The sequence below is a fragment of the Chinchilla lanigera genome, unplaced genomic scaffold (genome assembly GCF_000276665.1).
Source record: "Chinchilla lanigera isolate Chin_1 unplaced genomic scaffold, ChiLan1.0 scaffold00063, whole genome shotgun sequence".
NCBI lineage: Eukaryota > Metazoa > Chordata > Mammalia > Rodentia > Chinchillidae > Chinchilla > Chinchilla lanigera.
The window spans coordinates 7,219,630-7,241,727 of record NW_004955464.1 but is presented as its reverse complement, the minus strand read 5'-3'; the positions used below and the strand labels follow the sequence as shown (position 1 = coordinate 7,241,727).

Genomic DNA, 22,098 nt, shown 5'->3' with positions numbered 1-22,098 from the left:
CTGCAAGTTCGAGGCCAGCCTAGGCTATATAAGTGAGCTCAATGCCAGCCTGCAACTAACAGTGAGACCCTGTCTCAAAAAAAAAAAAAAAAAAATAAGGAGTCAGTAAAAGCATTAAATACTGTACTAACAAAGCATGAAAAAAAATCACATCCATATTGGGAGACAAGGGAGGTAGAAGAAAAAGAGAGAGCAGGGAAAAAGTAGAGGGAGGGAATAAGGAAGAAAAAAAAAAGGAAACAAAAACTGCTGGGTACAGTAGTTTCTGCAAATGACAAAGATAAAAAATCTACATCTTTACTTCTTAAAACAACACCATGGCACCTCATTTAGTACTCACTACAATCCTACTTTGCTCCTCACATGACAATACTTCCTCATTTCTCAAGATTCCTATCTATGGACCAGCTATTAGGTTACTGTATGTGACAAATCATTTTAATAATGGCTTACAGTGCTCGCTTTGGCAGCACATATAATAATGATGGCTTCCAATATAACCTGGTAAATCCTCTCAGTAAGAGACGGTGTCTGTTTCTCCACAACCCTTGAATCCGGGCTACATTTTTAAGCTTCACTGCACAGACTGGTAAAGTTGACGTACGAGTCCTGAAACCTAAGACTCAAGATACTTTGCAACTTCTGTTTCACTCTAGTGATCGGCTGCCACTAACTAGCAGTGCATGCCTGTAATCCCAGCACTCAGGAAGCTGAGGCAAGAGGATCACCATGAGTTTGAGGCCAGCCTGGGCTACACAGTGAGTTCAAGGCCAGCATGAACTACATAGTGAGACCCTCTTCAAACAAAAAAAAGTTCAAGCTAAACTACAAATGAGAAATCATGTAGAGAGAGAAGCCTCATCTATTAATTGTCTTTCTAAGGCCATAGAAATATAAATGAAGCTATCTTAGACATTTTACACCAAATAACCCACCAAATGAATATGGTCACCCAAGTGGGCCCAGATAAAAGGGGTAGAAAAATTGCCCTGACATTCCACTAACGTGTAAGAAATAATAAATCATCGTTCCTTTGAACCACTAAGTTTTGAGGTATTTTCTTATACAATGGGAAAACTCAAAAGATAGTTTGTTTCCCATATGATCCAATAATTCTACTTTTGGATATATATCCAGAAGAATTTAAAGGATTCAAACAGTTATTTATAAACCAATATGCACAGCAGCATTATGCACGAGCCGAAAGATATTTGGAAATAAACCAAATATCCATCAACGGATGAAAAGATAAATAAAATGTGATACAGTGGAGTATTATTCATACTTTAAAAGAAAGAAAATTCTGACACATGCTATAACATTGATTAACCTTAATATACCTGATCTCCTACCCATTTGAAAAAGATCTCCCTATTTCCTATATCTATCTTTTATTTTGTTGTTTTATAGTGAGGTTTCTCATGTAGGAGAAACTGTACAGTATCTATGCTTGTGTCTGATGATTTATTTCACTTAACATTATAGTCTCAAGGTCATCCTTTTCCCCACAATTGACTTGTTTATTTTTTTTTGAGGCAGAGTAGTACTCCATTGTGTATAAATACTGTATTTTCTTTAACCATTCATCTGTTGATGGACATACAGACAGTTTTCAAGATTTAGCTATTATGAATTGTGCTATTATAAACACGGGTACGCATGTATCACTGTAATATGTTGTCTGTAACTTTTTAGGAAAGATACCTAACAAGGGGAATAGCTGGATCAAATGGAATTTCTAGTTTTAGTTTTTCAGCCCTTTCTGAGTTTTATTTTGAGACAAGGTCTCACTAAGTTATCCCAGCTAGCCTTGAACTTGCAATCCTTCTGCCTCCGCCTCCTGAGTAGATGGGATTACACGTATATACCACCATAACTGGCTTTGCTAATACCTTCTCTCTTTTTAGCAGTACTAGAGGTTGAACTCACAGCCTCCCACAAACACTCTACCACTGAGCTACATCCAAAGCCCTATACCTAAATTTCATTATTAGAAAATACCTATTAATAAAAACATTTTAATAAAGAAATTAGTAATTTTAGCAATATAATCAACTAGTGAATTTATGATTTATATGAATGTAATGGAAACAATAAATCAATATTCTGTAGTCCCAGTTGGGCATGTAATCCCAGTACTCAGGAGGCTGAGGTAGGAGGATCGTTGTGAGTTCAAGACCATTCTGGGCTATAAAGTGAGCTCAAGGCCAGCCTGAATTGCATAGTGAGACCCTGCCGCAAAAAGACCCCCCCAAAATTAATTAATTAATTAATTAAATTAAAGATATATATATATCTATATATAGTAGTCCACCCACATGAAGATTCTTTGAAAATTTCTCCTTCTGCAAAATGAGTTTTAAGAAATCACAAAATGGCCAAGTGCAGTGGCAGATGCCTATGATTCTAGTAGAAGCTGATGCAGGGGGATTGCAAATTTGAGGCAAGCCTGGACAACTTAGTGAGGCCTTATCTCAAAATAAAAAGTAAAAAGGTTGGATATGTAGTTCAGTGCAAAGGCCCTGGGTTCAATCCCCAGCACCACAAAAAAAGAAGTCACAAAAGAGAACACAATAAAGAGCCCTTAACAGAATCAAGATCTATTCATGTATGAAAAATATAAGGAAAGTTGGTACTACATAAGGAAAAAAGGTAGAAAATTATGTCCTATGGCCTGAACACTGAGAATTTTAATTTTTGAAAAATCCACCAGTTTTAAGACTAATGTCATGATACATGAAATTATATGGAATTCAAATTTCAGGGTCCATAAAGTTTTACTGGAGCACAGCCATACTTACTCATTTATACATGGTCTGTGACTGTATTTATGGTACAATTTTAAAAGTTGAGTAGATATGATAGACTTTATATGGTGTTCCCACTGTATTATTACACGGCTACTAGATGCTCTATAAATTACAGTAACGCACTTATAAACTCCATGGCATGTTGAGTATCACACATATCAATACATTGCAACCCTTCTTTTCATAGCAGCACACACTGATCATGTTAAACATGGACAGTAAAATTCAAATGTGACACTTTCAAGACATAACGAAGAGTAAATTTTGTTATCAAATTAGATGGCAAAGTATTGTTGTATAATATAGCTGTGCTAAGAGAATAAAAGGTCATTACCAGACTAAGCACCAATCATAATACTTACAACTCACCGAAAAGTAATAATCAGAAAAAATTAGAAAATTTAAAATCACTACTAAGTTTCTTCAGAAAATTAAAAATAAAAATTAAACCACAATAAAGTTTCTGAGGGTTTACTTATTGGCCAAGCAAAGGAAGCAATTTACCACTTTGGGTTTGCCTCAGGCAAATAAAATTTGTTAAGGGAAAATAAAATTGCTCAAGATTATTAACCTTTCAGTAAAAACTACTGCTCGAAGTTGAAGACACTGGTAGCAAGATTAATAGTCAACTACAAAAACAAGGCAAATGGGGGCTGGGGATTTAGCTCAGCGGCAAAAGCGCCTGCCTGGCAAGCGCAAGGTCGTGAGTTCGGTTCCCGGTACCGGAGAAAAACCAAAAAAAACAAAACAAAACAAAAAAAAAAAACAAAAACAAGGCAAATGATTTCAAGATTTTATTTCTTGACATGTCAACAGATATTACCAATATAGCTTGGCTGGCCATCTGAGGAATCACTAGAAGGTTTAAGTGATTGCAGAATTCACCTCTATGAATACTGTACATGGAAGTACAGAAGAATATTTTCAAAGGAGTTGAAAAATAAACGTAGCACATCCTAAAGTGGAATCTGCTAATAAATGTTACCAATGATGTTGGTAAAAATATGTACAAAGCAGAAAAAAGGCTTAGTTGTACAAATTTACAAAGCTTCTGAGAATGTGAGGTTTAAAAGCCTCATTATCACTATATTATTAATGAGCAGTATTCTGTAGATAATATTTGATCATGTGTTACTGAACCAGTAATGTTATTGATCCTTGTAGATATAATCACCAGTTCGATGAATTTTTGACAGGAATAAAAACTGAATATCCTGAATTTCCCTTACAAGAAAACAAATTGCTTAGTAGTGAGGGGTAAAAAAATGTATTGAAATCTTTTAGCTCAGGGCCAAGACATATTTTCTGAAAAGAACCACTTTGACCAGTATTTTCAAATACCAAATGGTTTTTGGAAATAATTTCTGATGCAGACTTGATGTTTCTTAATGACTTAAACATAAAATTAAAAGACAAAGCATTGCTTATATGCAAAACTCATCCTACAGTAAAGTATTTCAACAACTACTATTTGAATCACAAGTAATAGCAACCTGTTGTATACGTTTCTGTGCTGTCAAAAGTTAGGCAATATCTCCACTGCCACACAAATCCGCAACAGATTTTTTTTGAGCAAACTACACTTCTAGCAGTATTTATCAGACACTGGTACAGTACAAATGAAATCTTCATATTTCAAAGTCTAGTTACCTGTGCAACTGAGGAGGTTTTACTCAGTTTTCATAATGAATTGCTAAAAGGCAAAATTATCACATGAGAATTTTTAAAAATTATATAAATACCTTTTAAATAATATACATGCTGAATTAAAATCATATATGCAAGGACTGATATCAGTATTTCATCACAGTATAGTACCTATGTGGAAAGATATTTCAAAGATGAAGTATGTAAAATCTCATTACAAATAAGCATTAATAGATGAATATTTACAATCTACTTTGATGACAGAAAACACTTTTTTTTTTTTGGTACCAGGAATCAAACTCAAGACCTTGTGCTTGCCAGGCAGGTGCAGTGCAAAAATACTAACTTCAATCCCCAATAAAGCAAAATGTTATCCCAAAAACATGCATTTTGAGCTTCAAAAAAATTTTCACTGGGGCTGGGGATTTAGCTCAGCAGCACAGTGCCTGCCTAGCAAGCACAAGGTCATGAGTTCAATTGCCAGTACCAGAAAAAAAAATTTTTTTTTTCATTAAAAATCTGCAGAAATGTTTGTTTCTTATTATGTAAGTGCCTATAATTTTCTCTTTACTAAGAAAGCTTAAAATATTTAGTATCTGGAACCTTTACATTTAATGACCCTTAGACAACTGATTATTCGTATTATTTTAGAACATACTAATAAAATCAGATTTCCGCATAAATATAAAAAGCAAAACTAGAGAACTTCTAGAATAAAATGAGACAAAAAGTACAAACCATAAACAAAAAGCTCAATACTGTTGATTAAATTTTTAAAGTTTTATAAATAAAAGCTATGGGCTTGAGAAAATATCTGCAACTCCTAACCAACAAAGGCTAGAAAACAAAGCACAAAGAATTTTTATAAGTCAATTATAAAAAAAAAAAAAACAACCCAATAAAAAAGACAGGCAAATCATACAAGGAAAAAATCTAAATTCCCAGAAAGTATGAAAAAATAATCATTCTAGTAATAAGGATAAAAGCAAATGAAAAAAGGTTTTAAGAAAAAAAAAATCCTACGGAGCTTCAGTAATATTTTAAAAATCTAACAATATCAAGAATTGGTGAGAATGCACAGAAGCAGGACTGCTCGTGCTTTATTGAGATAAATGTAAAAGAATACAACCAAGTGAAAGTACCGTGGCAACATCTCTCCAGTAAGGATAAAAATGAGTACACCCAATCATTCTACTTATTGGAACATTCCACTTACAGGTATAAATCTTAGATGCACTCTCAAATGTGTGCCCAAAAAGCAATAGGCCACTGAAGCACTGGAAACAACTTAAAAATCCAGGAATCAGAGAAAAGATAAATTGTGGTAGTCATAAAATAAAGTAGAAAATTGAGAATAACCTAAATGACTAAAAATAGAAACATAAGTAAATTAGGATGCAGTCATACAACAAAATATTAAACAGCAGTTAACATAAATAACTAGTATTACATTTCTCAGCATAAATCTAAAAAGACAAAAAAAAAAGTAATGGGACATCCAATATGATAATAATTTCTACAATGTTTTAAAGTATGTACAATTATACAGTATTTACAGATAAGTGTATGTTTGGTATGAAAGTATACATAGGGATGACACATACACCACATGTACATAATGGTTGGCACTGTGAAAGAGGGTACAGAAAGAAACATGCAAATACACAGAAAGCTTCAACTGTATCTATGAAGAAATATATATTGATATAAATAAGCAAATCTGAAACAAGAAATAAAATGACAAAGGAAAAAAGACTAAAAAGTATAACTTTATATGACAAGCAGGCTAAAGGAGAAAAGGATGAGTAGAAGATGCAAGATAATGAGAGACACTATTCCAGGCACTGAGAAAACAGCAATGAACAAAACTACATCTTGTTCTTGAGAAGATATACAACAATGCAGGTGTTGCAGTAAGATAATGCTCAAGAAAATACACAGGATGTTAAATGGTAGTACAGTACGTGCTGTCAAGAAAAAAATAAGGGCTAGGGATATAGCTCAGCAGCATAATGCCTGTTTGGCAAGTTCAAGGTCCTTAGTTCAACTCCCAGTACCAAAAAAAAAAAAAAACACCACACAAAATCAAGAAAAAAAAATAAGAGTAAGAAAGCATAGGTTTTGGGGAACCTGAATAAAGCTGCTATTTTATACAAGATGATATTTAAAGATATAAGACTAGATAACAAAGTGAACAGGTATAAAGGCAGAGAAAAGGTCTGAGGATTGAGCCCTCCTAAATTTGGAAGTCAAGATGTAAGGAAGGATCTATGAATAAGAAGAGAACTAAGAACAGTGTTGACTTGGAGGACAACAGAAGAAAGCATTTCAAGAAGGAAGGATTCGTTAACTGTGTCATATGATGCTGATAGGTTAAGATAACTACAGAACTGGCCGAGGTATAGATTATTGGTGATCCTGAACATAGCTATTTTGGTATAGCAATAGTGGCAGAAGTTCAGTCTCAAGTGAGTTCAAGAAACTGTGGCCCTTATGCAAATCAGTATGGAGATTCCTCAAAAAACTAAAAGCAGAATTTCTGTTCAACCCAGATATTCCCCTTCTAGGTATCTTTCCCAAACAGTTACAGACATCACATTACAGTGATACATTCACACCTATGTTTATAACCACACAACTCACAACAGCTAAATCTTGGAAGCAGCCTATATGTCCATGAACAGATAACTGGATAAAGAAAATATGGTATTTACACATGATGGAGTACTACTTTGCTATAAAGAAGGATAAATGAGTCAACTGTAGGAAAATGGATGTATCTTGAGATCATAATATGAAGTGAAATAAATCAGACACACAAATATTGCATGGTTTCTCTTATATAAGAAGCCCAAAATATAAAAAGAGCAAAATAAAAGGCAGTTAGTAGGAAACAGGGAAGAGAGATCTTTTTACAAAAGGAAGGAGTCCAAGAGATGAAGGGAAGAGGAAAGAAGGAGGGAGGAAGGGAGGGAAGGAGGACAGAAGGAGAAGTAAAAAGAATTAAGTTGTTTTGTACACATACCAACTCCCCAGGACGAATGTAATCATTATGTACTGCAAACATATACTAATAAAAAAAAAAAAGAAAATACAGACATCGCAACTAATACTACAGAAATACATGAATTGCAAATTGTGGATATGTACCATAATTCTTTTAACAATTTAGGCTATTTAAAAAAGTAGCTCAAAGGGAACAGAGAATAAAGAAATGCATTTCTCCTGAAGATGAAAACCATTACAGCTTATTAGTATTCTCATCAGATACAATAAAAAGGAAAAACTGATGATGCAAGATGGTAGAATAATTAATGGATATTAAAGGCAAGAGGGGATGGGGTGCAGTGCACAAGCAGACAGGTCTTAGGAGTACAGACAGTTCATTTACTAGTAATGGAAGGAAAATCAAAGACTCAGAGACAAAGTTCATCCCTTCAAAAATTTCAGCGTAAGCAAAGATGGTGGTGCATGCCTGTAATCCCAGCACTAAGAGGCTATGGCAGAAGGACTGTGAGTTCAAAGGCCAGCCTGGAGTCTGGGTTACACAGCAAGTGGACTACATAATCAGCCCATCTAATAAGAGACAAAGAGAAGGAGAAGGTGGAGAAAGAGAAGGAAGAGGAGGATGAGGAGAAGGAGAAGGAAGGGGAGGAAGAACAGGAGAAAGGGAGGGAAGACAGGAGGATCCATGGGAGTTCAAGGCCAGCCTGGGCTACAAAGTCAGTGAGTTCAAGGTCAGCCTGAATTGCATAGTGAAATCCTTCTCAAAGAGGCAAAAAAAGAAAGAAAGAATAAATGAGATAATCTATGTAAACGACTTAGAAAACCACTTAGTATTTAGTAAGAGCTCAAAAATATAAGCCATTATTACATTACGTTAGGAGTGGCAACAAATATATATAATCTCTAAAAACCTACCCTGACAACCAAGTACGCTTTCCAAACTACAATCAGCTTCTAACCCTTCAAAAACAGTGTAATTTTGGTCTAGCCATAGAAAACTAAAAAGGCACTACGTAATCTACTCCGTTTCTTTTGATTTGAATAGGCTTAATGATTGGTTTTATTCTGGAACCTGTATAAATATATCAGAGTCAAGTCCCCATAATAAATTATTTTTGTCTGTTAGGTCTCCCAATTAGAGAATATCTTGGAAGCATATCACATCACCAAAGGTTATCTTGTATTTCTATCAAACCCACTGTGATTAGGCCCACATCCAAAAAGTTTCTGAGGTGAATAAAATTTGACAATTTAAAATTCCAGTAAGCTAGTAATGATTAAATTATGGCTGAAATAAAATACTGAAAAACATATCGGGAAAGAAAATCTCCACAACACTGTTAAAGAATTATATCAAGTAAATACCAAAAAGTATTTCTACCATTTAAAAACATGTAAATTATATTTTTAACTTTTAATTATTTTTGCAATACCACTGAACTACATTCCCAGCCTAAAGATATATACATTGTAAATGCACAGAAAGAAAAGGCATAAAATTTATACAGTAGTTAATGCTGGGTAATATGATTATGAAGAATTTTTAATTTTTCTTTTTATCTAAACTGTCAACAATGACCACACAATATTTTTCTTTATCATTATTTAACATTGATCTTTTAATCACTAAAAAACACAGAAAACATATGAGAAACAGAAGTTATCCTTTATTTCCAAAGAAATAAGCTTAATAGTTCTGTAGAAATTTAAACATAAAAAAAATATTCTAGGTATATATAAAAGAGCTGGGTTCTGTGGGGGGTTTTCCTTTTAAAAATGAAATTATACAAAATATTTTATTTTGCCAGTAGTTGTCATTTAATAATAAATAAAACCAAATATACCGGTAGTATAATCATACTGCTCTGGGAGACTTACGACAGGAGGACTGCAAGATTGAGCCTAGCCTGGGCAACTTAACATCCTAACAAAACCCTGTATCAAAATAAAAATAGAAATAATAATAATAAAGACACTTTCTACATCAATATATAAAACACCCTACCTTTTCATAGCTACATATTACTTTCATTGTGGAACCATAGAATGTGATCTTTATACAACCAACAGAAAAAAAAACTTGCCCACTTTTTGCTACTACAGAACATGCTGCAAAGAATAGGTTTACACAAATATCATTTAGTGGCTGTAACCATAAAAACAGCTAACTTTTAAGTGCTTAATATGTCCCAAACATCACAAACTTCCATATGAATTAAACATACAATATCACTATATCTGTCATTACTGTTTATAAAATTTATGTTTCTTTTTTCTGTAACTTGCCTATTCATGCTTCAGGTAATTATTTTTAAAAACAAACCAGAATACAAATTTAACCTAAAAAATTTCTGGTGAAATACCCCTAAAAATAGGTGGCATGTAAGCACCATGTATCCATATATTCTCCAAATAATATATGAGAACCTATAATATGTTGAGCACTAGTGAGTAAAAAGATACAATGGCCATAGTCACAGGTTTTTAGCCTAGCAAACATTTGTTAAACTGAATTAATAGAGAAAGCAAAACAAAACACATCAGAGAAAGACTAGCACCATTTGTACTTAGGAATTAACCTAACCAAGGAAGTGAAAAACTTCTACAATAAAAATTACATCACTCTGAAAAATGAGATTGAAGAGGACATCAGAAAATGGAAAGATAACCCATGTTCCTGGATAAGCAGAACCAATATAGTCAAAATGGATATACTTCTGAAACTGACATACAGATCAGTACAATTCCAATCAAAACACCAACAGCATTTCGCCCAAACTAGAGAAACAACCCCAAAATTTTTATGGAGCCAGAAGCAATTCTGAGTAAAAATAGCAAAGCAGGAAGCATCATAATCCCAGATTTGAAGTTTTACTACAAACCTGTAGTGACAAAAACAGCATGGTACTTGCCCAAAAACAGATATGTGGATCACTGGAACAGAATAAGGGAAGCAGAAACAACCCCAGACAAATTCAACTATTTGATCTTCAACAAAGGGGCCAAAAGATAGCTTCTGTAATAAATGGTGCTGGAGAAACTGGATATCCACATGCAGAGGACTGAGTCTAGTCTCACATCTAACCATGTACTGAACTAAAATCAAAATAGTCAAAGATCAAAATGTTAAAACAGAAACATTTATGGGAGATAAAATAGTTAAAACTGTTGAAGATATAGGTAAGAACTTTCTGAACAGAGCCCTGAAAGCACAAGAATACTGAGAATCAACAACTAGGATCATACCAAATTAAAAAGCTTCTGCACATCAAAAGAAACAAGCAGAGTGAAGAGACAACCTACAGAATGGGAAAAAATTTTGTTAGCTATTCCTCAGACTAGCTATTTATCTAGATTATAAAAAGAACTAAAAAAAAAGAAAAAAAAAATTAGACCCCTCAAAATTAAAGACCCAATCAAGAAATGGGCAACCAAAATGGACACTTCTCAGAAGTACAAATGAGCAATAAATACACGAAAAAATGTTCAACATCACTAGCCCTTAGAGAAATGCAAATCAAAACACTAAAATATTTTAGCACAGAAAGAATGGCCATCATCAAGAAACCAAATAGTAACAACCGTTGGCATGGTTGCAGGGAAAAAAGAACCCTTCTACATTGTTGGTGGGGACGTAACTAGTACAGCCACTCAGTATGGAGATTCCTCAAAAACTAGAAATTCCATGTAACTCAGCTACTCCCCCTGTAGGAATCTTTCCAAAAGAATTCATGATATTACAATGGTACATATTTAGAGAGGCACAATTTATAATCGCTAAATCTTGGAAACAGCTTCTATGCCCATCAACAGATGAGTGAATAAAGAATATGGTATTTATACACAATGGAGTACTTCTCTGCCATAAAGGATAAACGAGTTAACTATAGGTAAAATTGGAGTATGTACCTCGAGACCATGATATTAAGTGACATAAATCAGACACACGAGTTTAAATATTGCATGGTTTCTCTTGTATGAGAAACTCAAAATATAAATAAACTAGGTAAATGGATGCACCTTTAGACCATACTCTTAAGTGAAATAAATCAAATAATGTTTAAGTATTGTCTGTCTGGTATGAGAAACCAAAAGCATAAATAAGGACCAAAATGTCTAATAGCTATTGTGAAATCGGCAGAAATTATTCAAGTGGGAAGGGGAACTGGAAGCGGGGAGGAGGACAGGAAGGAAAGAAAAAGAAAAAAAATGAAGGAAAAAAATAGAAACAAAGCTTTTGTAAATAAGGAAGGGAAGAAGGGCTGAAGGGAGGGGAAGAACAGGGGAAAAAAACCAGAAGAATCAAGACATACACATACAGGTACAAATTCCCTATAATGAACATGATTATTATGTATATCTAAAATGTACCAATAAAATTAATTTAGAAATATATCTATAAATAAAGAGCAAAATAAAGGATAAATAATAGGAAGTAGGGTTATCTTTTTCAAATAGGAAGGGAAATAAGAGGGAGAGGGAAGGGAAGAGAAGGAAGGGAAAGAGGACTAAAAGACAGATTGGAAGAAAGAAATGAAAATAGAGTTTTTTCAAATGGGAAGAACAAGATTTGGAGCGGGGAGGGATGGGAAAAGGGACAATGAAGAATTAAGATGTACTATGTACAAGTACAGACTCCTTACGATAAATGTAATCACTATGTACTACAAACCTGTACTAATAGAAAAAAATTTTTAAATGAAAAGAGACTAGTATCCTTTGTGTCACTGCACACCATTCGATGCACTTACAATTGCCTCTTAAACCAGTCTTGCTATATTGCATGAATGTTACTAGCTTAAAATTAATCTCAAAACACTGCTTTACGTAGGTCAATTCCATGTCTGAAAACACACAAAGCATGCTTTACTCATCATTTCCTACATTCTCTATTTCAAAGTTCCACCCTCAAAATTTCCCCTATGCTTCCCACTACACTATGTACTTCCCCTACACTTCTTAGAGGGTCACCTGGAAACACTTAGGGCCTACTTTACAGAAATGGGAAGTCACCCTTTCAGCTCATTGCTTCATCTCTTTACACCTTCCTCCACCTTCAGTTCTCTTCCTTCCCTGTAAAACCAATCCTTCCATGCACAGTATATTCTTGACCCTGTCACCTCACTGCCATCAAAGGACCACTTCCATCAATTATCTGCTGTATCTTCAACCTCTCCTGAGGTGATGCTTTTTTTTTTAACTCAGGCAATAAACATGTTCACGTCTTCCATCTTAAAAAAATCTCTCCCTTGACTCCCAGTACAGTACTTCTTCATTCTAAAAGCTTTCATCCCTTTTTCTTTAAAGCCCTTTTTAAACTTTAAAAATCCCTAACTCATAATCTTAAATATCATACTTTCCAGTCATTCCTTAACTCAGTACAACCTAACTTCTGCCTACATACCATTCCTTTGAAACTGCTTTCCTCAGGAGTAATTTCTCCTTTCTTCCTTCTTTTTTGGGGGGGCCGGGGGTGTACCAGGAATCAAACTCAGGGTCTTGTGCTTACCAGGCAGACGCTGTGCCACTGAACTATATCTTTAGCCCAGGAATAATTTCTTGGGCCTCTAAAAGACTTTTCAATTCTTACTGACCTCTCAGTATCACCTAATTGTGATCATTTTTAATTTATTCTCCTATGTTTTGGGTTCATCTTGGGGAAGGATTTTAATCAGGGCCCTCAACATACATGAAACATGTATACAACCACTGAGCTCTGCCGGGCTTTTGAGACAGCGCCTCACAAAGTTGCCGAGGGTGGCCTTGAACTTGCAATCCTACCTCCTCAGCCTCCAGAGTAGCTGGGATAATAGGTACAAACTACCATATCCAGCTGGCTCATTTTTTAAAAGAGGCCACTATCATCTAGTTTTCCTTCTGCTTCCTAATTGCTCCTTTTCAATTTCAATTGTTTATGGGTTGCTCTCTGGTGTAAGGTCCTGAGCCTTAGAGATGGGTTAACTTGCTCATGGTCATATAACTAGTAAATAAAAAACAGAATACACAAATGATTAAAAATGTCATACTTTATATATACCTCTATCTTAACACCTTAACACCTATTTAATGTATCAGTTTCAGCATCTGCTCCCTAGCTCTACTATTGCACATACCACTGTTCCTTGAAGACAAAAAAGGGTGCTTAACATCATCACTCAGGTCTTCAAAACCAGCTTTTATAAATGCTAACTTATTTGAAAACAACATAGCTCTTTATACTGTTACCAACCCACCCACCCATCTTAAAGAAATCAGTCTAAGGAATGACAAGAGACAATGGACATGTTTATTAAAGTCATACCAGTATTCAAAAGATTTAATGCATTCAACCTTAAAAGCACTTGCTTTATTAAATGAGCATAAATCTCGGGAACAGCTCAGCGGCACAGTGCTTGCCTGGAAAGCATGAGGTTGTGAGTTTGATTCCCAGTACCAAAATAAATAAATAAACGAGCATAAACCTCATGAGATATTTTCTAGCTTGCTTTTTCAAGACTACAAGGATACAAAAGGAGTGGAGATTTATATTCAGGTACTAAACCAATGAATTAGATGGTGCCACACTCCTAAAAATTATGTATGTGTAAATATATAATGATTTCTTTTGAAGCTCCACAAGTCTATGATCACATTATTAGTGTGTATATATGCACACAAATTAAATTAATGCTTTACATATTGAATGAAACATTATTATTCCAGGAGTTTTGGTTGAAAAGATCAACTAATAAACCCATGATTTTCCCATCCAATACAGAAGAAAATGTTCTGGTTTTTTTCATGTATAGGTACTTACCTTCTGATAGTTTAGACTTCCCTAATGCAGTGATGGTAATTTGTTTTTTTTGGTTTTTTGGTACTGGGAATTGAACTCAGGATCTTGACACTTGCCAAGCAGGCACTTGTGCCACTGAGCTGTATCCCTGGCCCAGCAAAACTTTTAGAGCTTTCAATGATACAAACATCCCACTGCAGCACATCTGCTATAGGTTCTAGGTTCATCACCACTTCCCTAAGCCATCCCACTACTAAACTACCGTATTAAGGAAGTCAGAAGATGTTAGTGTTCCTCAGTGCAGTTATTCTGCTTATTTAGATTGTGTTGCTTCTTCTGTTCAAAAGCATGTTACAGTAAACATCATAATCAATGTTATGAAATGGCCTGTACCTTATTCAGCAGGGACCCATTATTTCCTATAGTGTATCAAGAATTTATTAAAATATCCATCTCCTTACTGTGACAATCTGGTCAAAATTTAAACAAAAAGAACTTACCTTTAGGAGCTTACAGGCCTTTTCATTTGCTCTTCTCCCTTCATCCATACAAAATACAGGTCTTTTTACAAATAAATTAATACAGAAAGTGCTTTATATTTACTAGATCCAAACTTCCTAACAAGCTATCTTCGTTATATTAAAATAAGTTATTATTTAGAATGTACCATTACTAATTCCATCAATCTAGAATCTCTACTCTAAACCAAGAAGAATCTGAGTAACAGTTCATAAACGGCAGTCCCTTAATTCTTCCAAATGGGAATCAATGTCTGGCATTTACACAGCTCCCTACAGAAACTTTGACTGCCCCAGAGATACTGACAACATTTCAAAAAAGCTGACAACATATAGAAAAAGTGAAATTCATCAGGCAATTACTTAATAAACGAAGACCAGTAAATGTTTTACCACATCTCATCACACTGTTCCTTTGAAGACCCTCCTTTAGTACTTATTCAAGAGACATATAATTTGATGCCTGTATCCTGAACTAGACCATGTACAAAATTCTACAGAAAAGCTTCATGAAGTAACACCTCAGCAACTCTTGGAAAGATAATTTAGTTCACCAGCCTGGAAATACCTTATCTGTTTCTGGCTACAAAAATTCAGTTAATTTAATTTAAAGGCAGGGCTTGCTTGCTTGCTTTCCTTTTTGTGGTACTGGGGATTGAAACCTGAAACCAGGGTCTTCACACTGAGCTACATCCCTCAGCCTATTTAATTTTTTACTTTGAAACAAGGTCTCACTAAACCCCTAAATTGCCCAGCCTGGGCTTGAACTTATTGATGTTCCTACCTCATCCTCCCAGAGTGCTGGGATTACAGACATGCACCATCATCCCCAGATGGATAAATCTTTAAAGATCATCTAGTCCCAAAGTATTCCACCTTCGTTTTAGAGCAACAAATTCTTTTCTTCAAAAGGCCGGGCATGGTGGAGCATGCCTGTAATTCCTGCACTTGGGAGATTGTGGCAAGAGGATCACTGTGAGTTTGAGGTCAGCCTGGACTGCATAGAGAGACCATGTCTCAAAAAAATAAAAAAAAAGTCTATTGAAACCCCAATATACAAAACAGGTAAAGATGGACAGATGAGCTCTTCTGAAAAGGAAGTTATTCAAAAATACTATTGTTCCACCTCCTTCATTTTAAAGTAAACTGAAATAAAAGACAATAACTTAACTGCCACATGAAGACAGAAATACAACAACATTCAAAAAACATCTACTAAGCATGATCTTCTCTTTGAAGACTTTCCTGTCTTCCTTGGTGGAATTTATTACTTCCTACTTTATTCCCCAGTCTACATAGCACATACTTCCCTTCTGGCTTCTATAAAACTTTTGTGCACTAGTTTTATTTTAATGTGTCTGTGTCCCTCTAATACATTGTAAATTCGTTAAAAGAAAGGAGTGTCTTTTTTTTCTTTTTTTTCCTTTGGTGTTTTTGAGATAGGGTCTTGCTGTGCAGTTCAGTCTGGCCTTCAACTAGCCCAGGCTAACCTTGAACTCTCAGCAATCGTCCTGCCTCAGCCCCTGCCAAGTGTTGGGATTATAGGCATGCGCCACCACGTCCAGCTTGGAAAGGACTGTGTAACATAACTTTTGTATATCATACAGAATAAAATGTTATTTATTGCATTATATTTGACCAAGTTTCAGAAAAGGTTTATGCTAGCTCAGCCCCTGGCACACAGTAGGTTTAGTAAGTATCTGCCAAATCAGTTTACAGAAAATAAGATCATTAAATATATCCAAAGCAGTGAGAATAGTATCTGATACAGTGGACAGCAGTTAAAACTGTATCAAACACACAGTGTACAGTCTGTAAACATTAGCTATTGTGTAACTTTATATAAACTTTTGTGCAGGAAACAAAAAACAGGAAAAACAAAAAAACCACACTGAAGCCATCACTAAAACTTTAATCTGGAAGCTCAAAAATAAGCAACTTTACCAAATTTTCAACTTGTGCATTTACAAATTACCAATACAACCACATCTTTGGTAAGGAAAACAGAAAACCTGGCTGATCTATAAACATATTTTGACACTGGCAGCCCGTAAAAAAAAACAACACAAAGAATTGTGTACTGTTAATCCCCAGAAATGGAGTGAAAGGAAAAATCAGGCTTAAACTTAGGGTTAAGCACATCTCTCTAGACCTTGGTTTGTCATCTGTGAACTGGGAATACTGAGGCAATGGAAAAGATTTCTCTCTAAGGTTCTTTCCTACTCTAACACTTAGGTTTATAAAAAATTTGAACCTAGAATCTCTCATTTACAATTCAAGATGAGTCACAACTTTCTAAAAATCAACAAATAGTGTACTGGACTTGGTCTTAGATGTCCAAAACTTTCGTACTAGCTCTAGTGCTGTTTAGCTGTATAATAGCAAGAAACAAACTCTCTGGGTCTCAATTTCCTCAACCTGTAAAATGAACTCTATGAACTCTACTTAAAATACTGCCAGGTGTGGTGACACATGGTAATCCCAGTATTAAAGAGGCTGAGACAGCAGGATCACTGCAAGTTGGAGGCCAGCCTGGACTATATAGTGAGTTCAAGGCCAGCCAGAACTACATTGGGAAATCTTGTCTCAAAAAAATAGCCGGGCGTGGTGGCACATGCCTGTAATCCCAGCACTTGGGAGGCTGAGGCAGGAGGATTGCTGCAAGTTCAAGGCCAGCCTGAACTGCATAGCGAGACCGTGTCTCAAAAAAATAAAGACTAAATAAACAAATAAATCATAGTCACAATAGTCTATGAAATAAAGTGGCTCTCAAGGAAACAGGTAAGGAATGAATCACCATTTACTAGAAATGATTAGAGGATTCCTGCATAAATCAAAAGTAAAAAAATTCAGGATTAGAAGAAACCGTACAAGCCTACCACTCACACAACTGAAGCCCAAGTCCTCTCTACTATATTTTTTGGCAGAGGTCACCCAACCAGTACGAAGAGCTATCCACGGAAACAAGTCACTTCATCTTAGGTCAAGCAAGATGCAAAGCTATTTTACTGAAGCCACGTGTGTAACTTTCGCCTGCTAGTTTTACTCCCTTTCACTTAAGGACTCCCCAATAATTTTTGTTTAGTGATACTATCCCCTTAAAATATCTTCTCTTCCAAAATTGAGGCCCCTTTCCTCGTAACATACTTATCCAAACGCCAGCCTTCCTCTCTCACTGAAACCTGCACTCTTGCTAGAGCAAACGTCAAAATTACTCCAGTAACTCTTCCCATTCTGACATCCTGATCCCTGTGGGTCCGGATTTCCCCCACACGGACGCGATCCGCCATCGCACAGGGCCCAGGGGCCTTGCCACCGCCACCCGGGAAAGCATTTGGGGGAAAAGCAGGTTCTGGCGCTCCTTCGGGAGATACGGAGACAGGAGGAGACGGCCGCACCAACAACAGGCCCGCTCCCTGCTCTTACCCGCCCGCCCGCCCGGGTCCAGCCTCCTCCCTCACCGGTACTGCTTGGGGTCGCTGGGCGACTTGACGATCTCCGGGTCTCCGGCGTTACTGAGAGACCTGCTCCGTCCCTCCTCCTCGGATTCGTCCGCTCCTAGACGGGCTACCCGGCCGCTCTCGCCCAAATCCTGTCCGTTGGGCGGCAGATCAGGGCAGCTGCAGGTGGACTTCGCCTTATTCCTTCCAGGCATGGCCAGAGTTTTGGGAAAAGGTCTGGTAGAGTCTTCACACCGACCCCGCACTTCAACTCCCCGCCGCGCCGCGAGCTCCCGCCCGGCAGCACACAACTTCCTCCCGGTGGCACAGACCGCAGCAACCGTGACTCTCCTGAGCATTCACCACCCAGCTGTAGCGATGGGCATTCCGCTCCCCAGGGCCCACCCCCTACTCCTACTCCTCCAGCCGCTCCTCCTCCTCCGCGTTCCAGAGGCGGCGGGGGCAGCGGCGGCGGCCCGCGGCCGGCGTTGGTGAGGCCGTAGCCGCTGAGGAGTTTAGGCCTGAAACCTCCTCCAGCCGGGTCTCTCTCACGCTAACTTCCCTCATCCCCCGCCCCCTCGCCGCTAATGACGCTCAGATTTCAGCCAATCATGAGGCAAGAACGTAATTGTGCTCACAGAAACAACCAATAGGAACAGAGAAGGGGAGGAACTAAAAGGACCAGGCTGGATTCTTGGAGCACCCAGAGAGCATTTCGAAATCTGACGTGGGCGGGGCCAGGGAGAAGAGGCGGAGAGACTGACGCAGAGGACGACGGGAGGGGGGAAGGTACCTGCAGCGCTTTTATGACGTACATGAGCGCTAGTGTGACGCATATACCAAGTATCACTCCGCGTGTGTGGGTGGGAGGAAGTGTTCTCTTAGACGGAGAACCAAGTGGAGATTGAGCTCCAAAACACTTCTTCCCACTCTGGTCAAAGCTTGCGCATCCTTCAGATGGACTCGAGGGAGAGCCTTTGTGACTCAGCGTGTAAAACATCTGAACAGGATGGACGCAGCTACCAAGCTCTAAGCACCAGAAGGAGCAAAGGTGTTCTTCCACTCTATCGCCTGGCCTACGCTGGTTCTTTTGCTGTCAAGACCTCAGAAAGTGCTTTAGCTCGCTCACAAACTAGAGTTCACAGATAGCGTACCTAGAAGTTAAGCCAATTTTTAGGTTGAGCAGCTATAATATGTCTGACTGCTGCCCTCAAATCTTTTCCTAGTGTTCTTACAGTAGTAGTTGGATAATCCAGAATGTGACTAAAATGTAGGCGTAAATGAAACATGAAAAGCAGCTGACAATAAAATACAATACACTGCCGGGCGTAGTAGCGCACGCCTGTAATCCCAGCACTCGGGAGACTGAGGCACGAGGATTGTTGCGAGTTTGAGACCAGCCTGGGCTACAAAGTGAGCTCAAGGCCAGCCTGAACTGCATAGTGAGACCATGTCTCAAAGAGACAAAAAAAAAAAAAAAATTAAATTAAATTTTAAAAAAATACACTAACACCATGAGATTCAGAGATCCTAGCCCTTAACAGGAATAGAGTATACATGAGGGAATGGAGAAAACAAAGCAAGAACATGTATCAATGGTTATTACAACTTTTTTTCCCCCAGTACTGGGGATTGAATCCAAGACCTTTGCACAGAGCTATATTCCCAACCCTTTTTATATTGAGACAGTGGCTCACTAAATTGCTTAGGCTGGCCTGGAATTTGAATCCTCCCTCCTCTCAGCCACCTAAGTAGCTGGTATTACAGCAAGCACTACACCCAGCTAAATTTTTCTGAGCCTCTTCTGAGCTCTAGGCACAGGGGATGATACCATAACAAAACATAAGCCTCTGGCCTCCAGGAGCTTGCATTACAATGGAAAGAGACCATAAAAGATATATTAAAAAATAAATGCCATGAAAACAATAGAGCATAGGAGGAGAAAGACTTGTGGATTTAAGAATAAGGAGTGGAAAAATTCAAGCAGAAAACGAAACCTGAACTGGATCAGTTGATGAGGAATATTGGGAAGTAGTGTTCAAATACCCTACTCTGTTTACCTGCGTTTTTTCAAGAACCTATCAGTTAAAAAAAAAAAAAATACTCTTCTTCCCAGCAGTTTTTCTTTTATAGCTCCCGTCCCTAGCATAGCTTCCCAGCACATAGGAAAGCAGTTTATAAATGTTAACAATGACGGAAAAGAGAATTCATAATCTCAGTTGTTTCCAAATAGATCACTATGACTGATGTGTGAAAAATGAGTTGGATGGTGGAGGGCAAGACTAGAAGTAAAGGAAAAGCAGAGCCTGCTGTCCCAACCATTCAGGAGGATGAGGCAGGAGGATCAGCTAGAACACAGCAGTTTGGGGCCTGCCAGGGAAACTCACAAGTGACCTATAGCATAGCCAGGACTTTCAAACTAGAAATACTGTTTTCCCATTGAAAATAGTCTAGCAATTTGCTATACCTCATTTGACTATTCCTAGTTACGGTAAAGCGTATTCCTTGGAGGAAAGCTACCAATATTTTACAGGAAATTGAAGCAGTAGAAAGTTAAAAAGATCTTGATATCTCCAAGAAAGTTAGAGTACAGATTATAATTGTAAACTCCATTTACCTAGATTTTCTCAGACTATTTAAATGCATCTTTCCATTTCTACGGTCTCTCCAACCGCCCTATACTGCTTCCCAGTTTTATCTCAAAGATTTCCCTCTCATTGTGTTGCAGAAATCAAGAGTCTGGAGAGACTGTGGGAGAAACAGGAGGAATTATTTGGTTTTAGATGAACACCAACTCAGCAGACTCGTGTCCAAAAGGGTTGAGCCTTGAACAAAGGAAGGGCTCTCGTTTTATACATGTTGAAGGGGTTGGTCTCTTTAATGGTGCAAAACTTGTGGGAAGGCATGCAGATTTGCAGAAGGAGAACAAAGACAATTTGTCAAGTTGTGATAGACTTGCAACTTAACAAATCTTGGTGCCCTTGCTTGGGCATAACAGGATGTTATGAGCACAGAAGATTATAAAACTTTTTTGAAGGGGCAAAAGTTATTGACTTTATTGGTATTAGAGCAAAGAACAGCAGCTGGAGGGAGGAGGAAGTCTCTTCGGTTGGGGAACCATATTTTCTTTTTAAGTCCTTCTTCAATTGGATTCAATTACCCCCCTCTCCCTATTATTCTCACAAGATTTCAGAAATCATGAAAATTAAAAATATCTCATTTCTATATTATTTGTTTGTTTGAGACAGGGTCTCACTATGTAGTACAGGCTGGCCTTGAACTCACTTATGTAACCCAGGCTCGCCTCAAACTCATGGGCAATCCTCCTGCCTCTGCCTCCTAAGTGCTGGGATTACAGACATGTGCCACCATGCCTAGCTTGCATTTCTATATTTTATATCTACCTCTGACCTGCCCTAACCCTAACTTTAACCCTATCTGTAACTCTGACCCAATGTGATGGCTGATTACCTACCAGAAGGGCAAATGTGAGCCTTACTCCCACAAATTCAAAGGTAAATTATTCATAAGCCCATTACTCACCTTTATATTCAAGAGTCAGGGTAAGTCAGAAATGTGGAGTGTTGTTTTTACCTTGAGTACTTGGGAGTGATATGAGCTATTAAAGTTTCAAACCTGAAATTATCTCCCTTATGCTAAGGTCCAAAGTTTTCCCATTAGTGACTCATTGTCCACTTTATAATTCTTCTTAAATGCCAATAACAACCTTCAAAGATGTGGAAAAACTAATATTTTGTGAATGGATTTTATTTCTTATTTTTTTGGAGCATACCCTGGGAAATGTAAGATCATCACAAACCTTAGTGAGTGGGGATATTGCTAAATACAGGAGAAAAGAGAAGGTACACAACAAGAAAAATATTATCTTCAAAAATACTGTC

General features: G+C 37.2%; 1 protein-coding gene across 2 annotated transcripts in view; it reads right to left on the bottom strand.

The window, feature by feature from the left end:
* The window catches only part of Nrd1 (nardilysin (N-arginine dibasic convertase)), a 75,287-nt gene extending 56,507 nt beyond the window's left edge, over positions 1 to 18,780 (bottom strand). The window contains exon 1 of one of the 2 annotated variants that reach the window (XM_005398598.2): positions 18,218 to 18,780. In XM_005398598.2, coding sequence (XP_005398655.1) covers positions 18,218 to 18,555 — 338 coding nt within the window. In that variant the 5' untranslated portion in view covers positions 18,556 to 18,780. The remainder of the gene's footprint in view (positions 1 to 18,217) is intronic. The other variant, XM_005398599.2, reaches the window with a different exon arrangement.
* Positions 18,781 to 22,098: the final 3,318 nt, after the last annotated feature.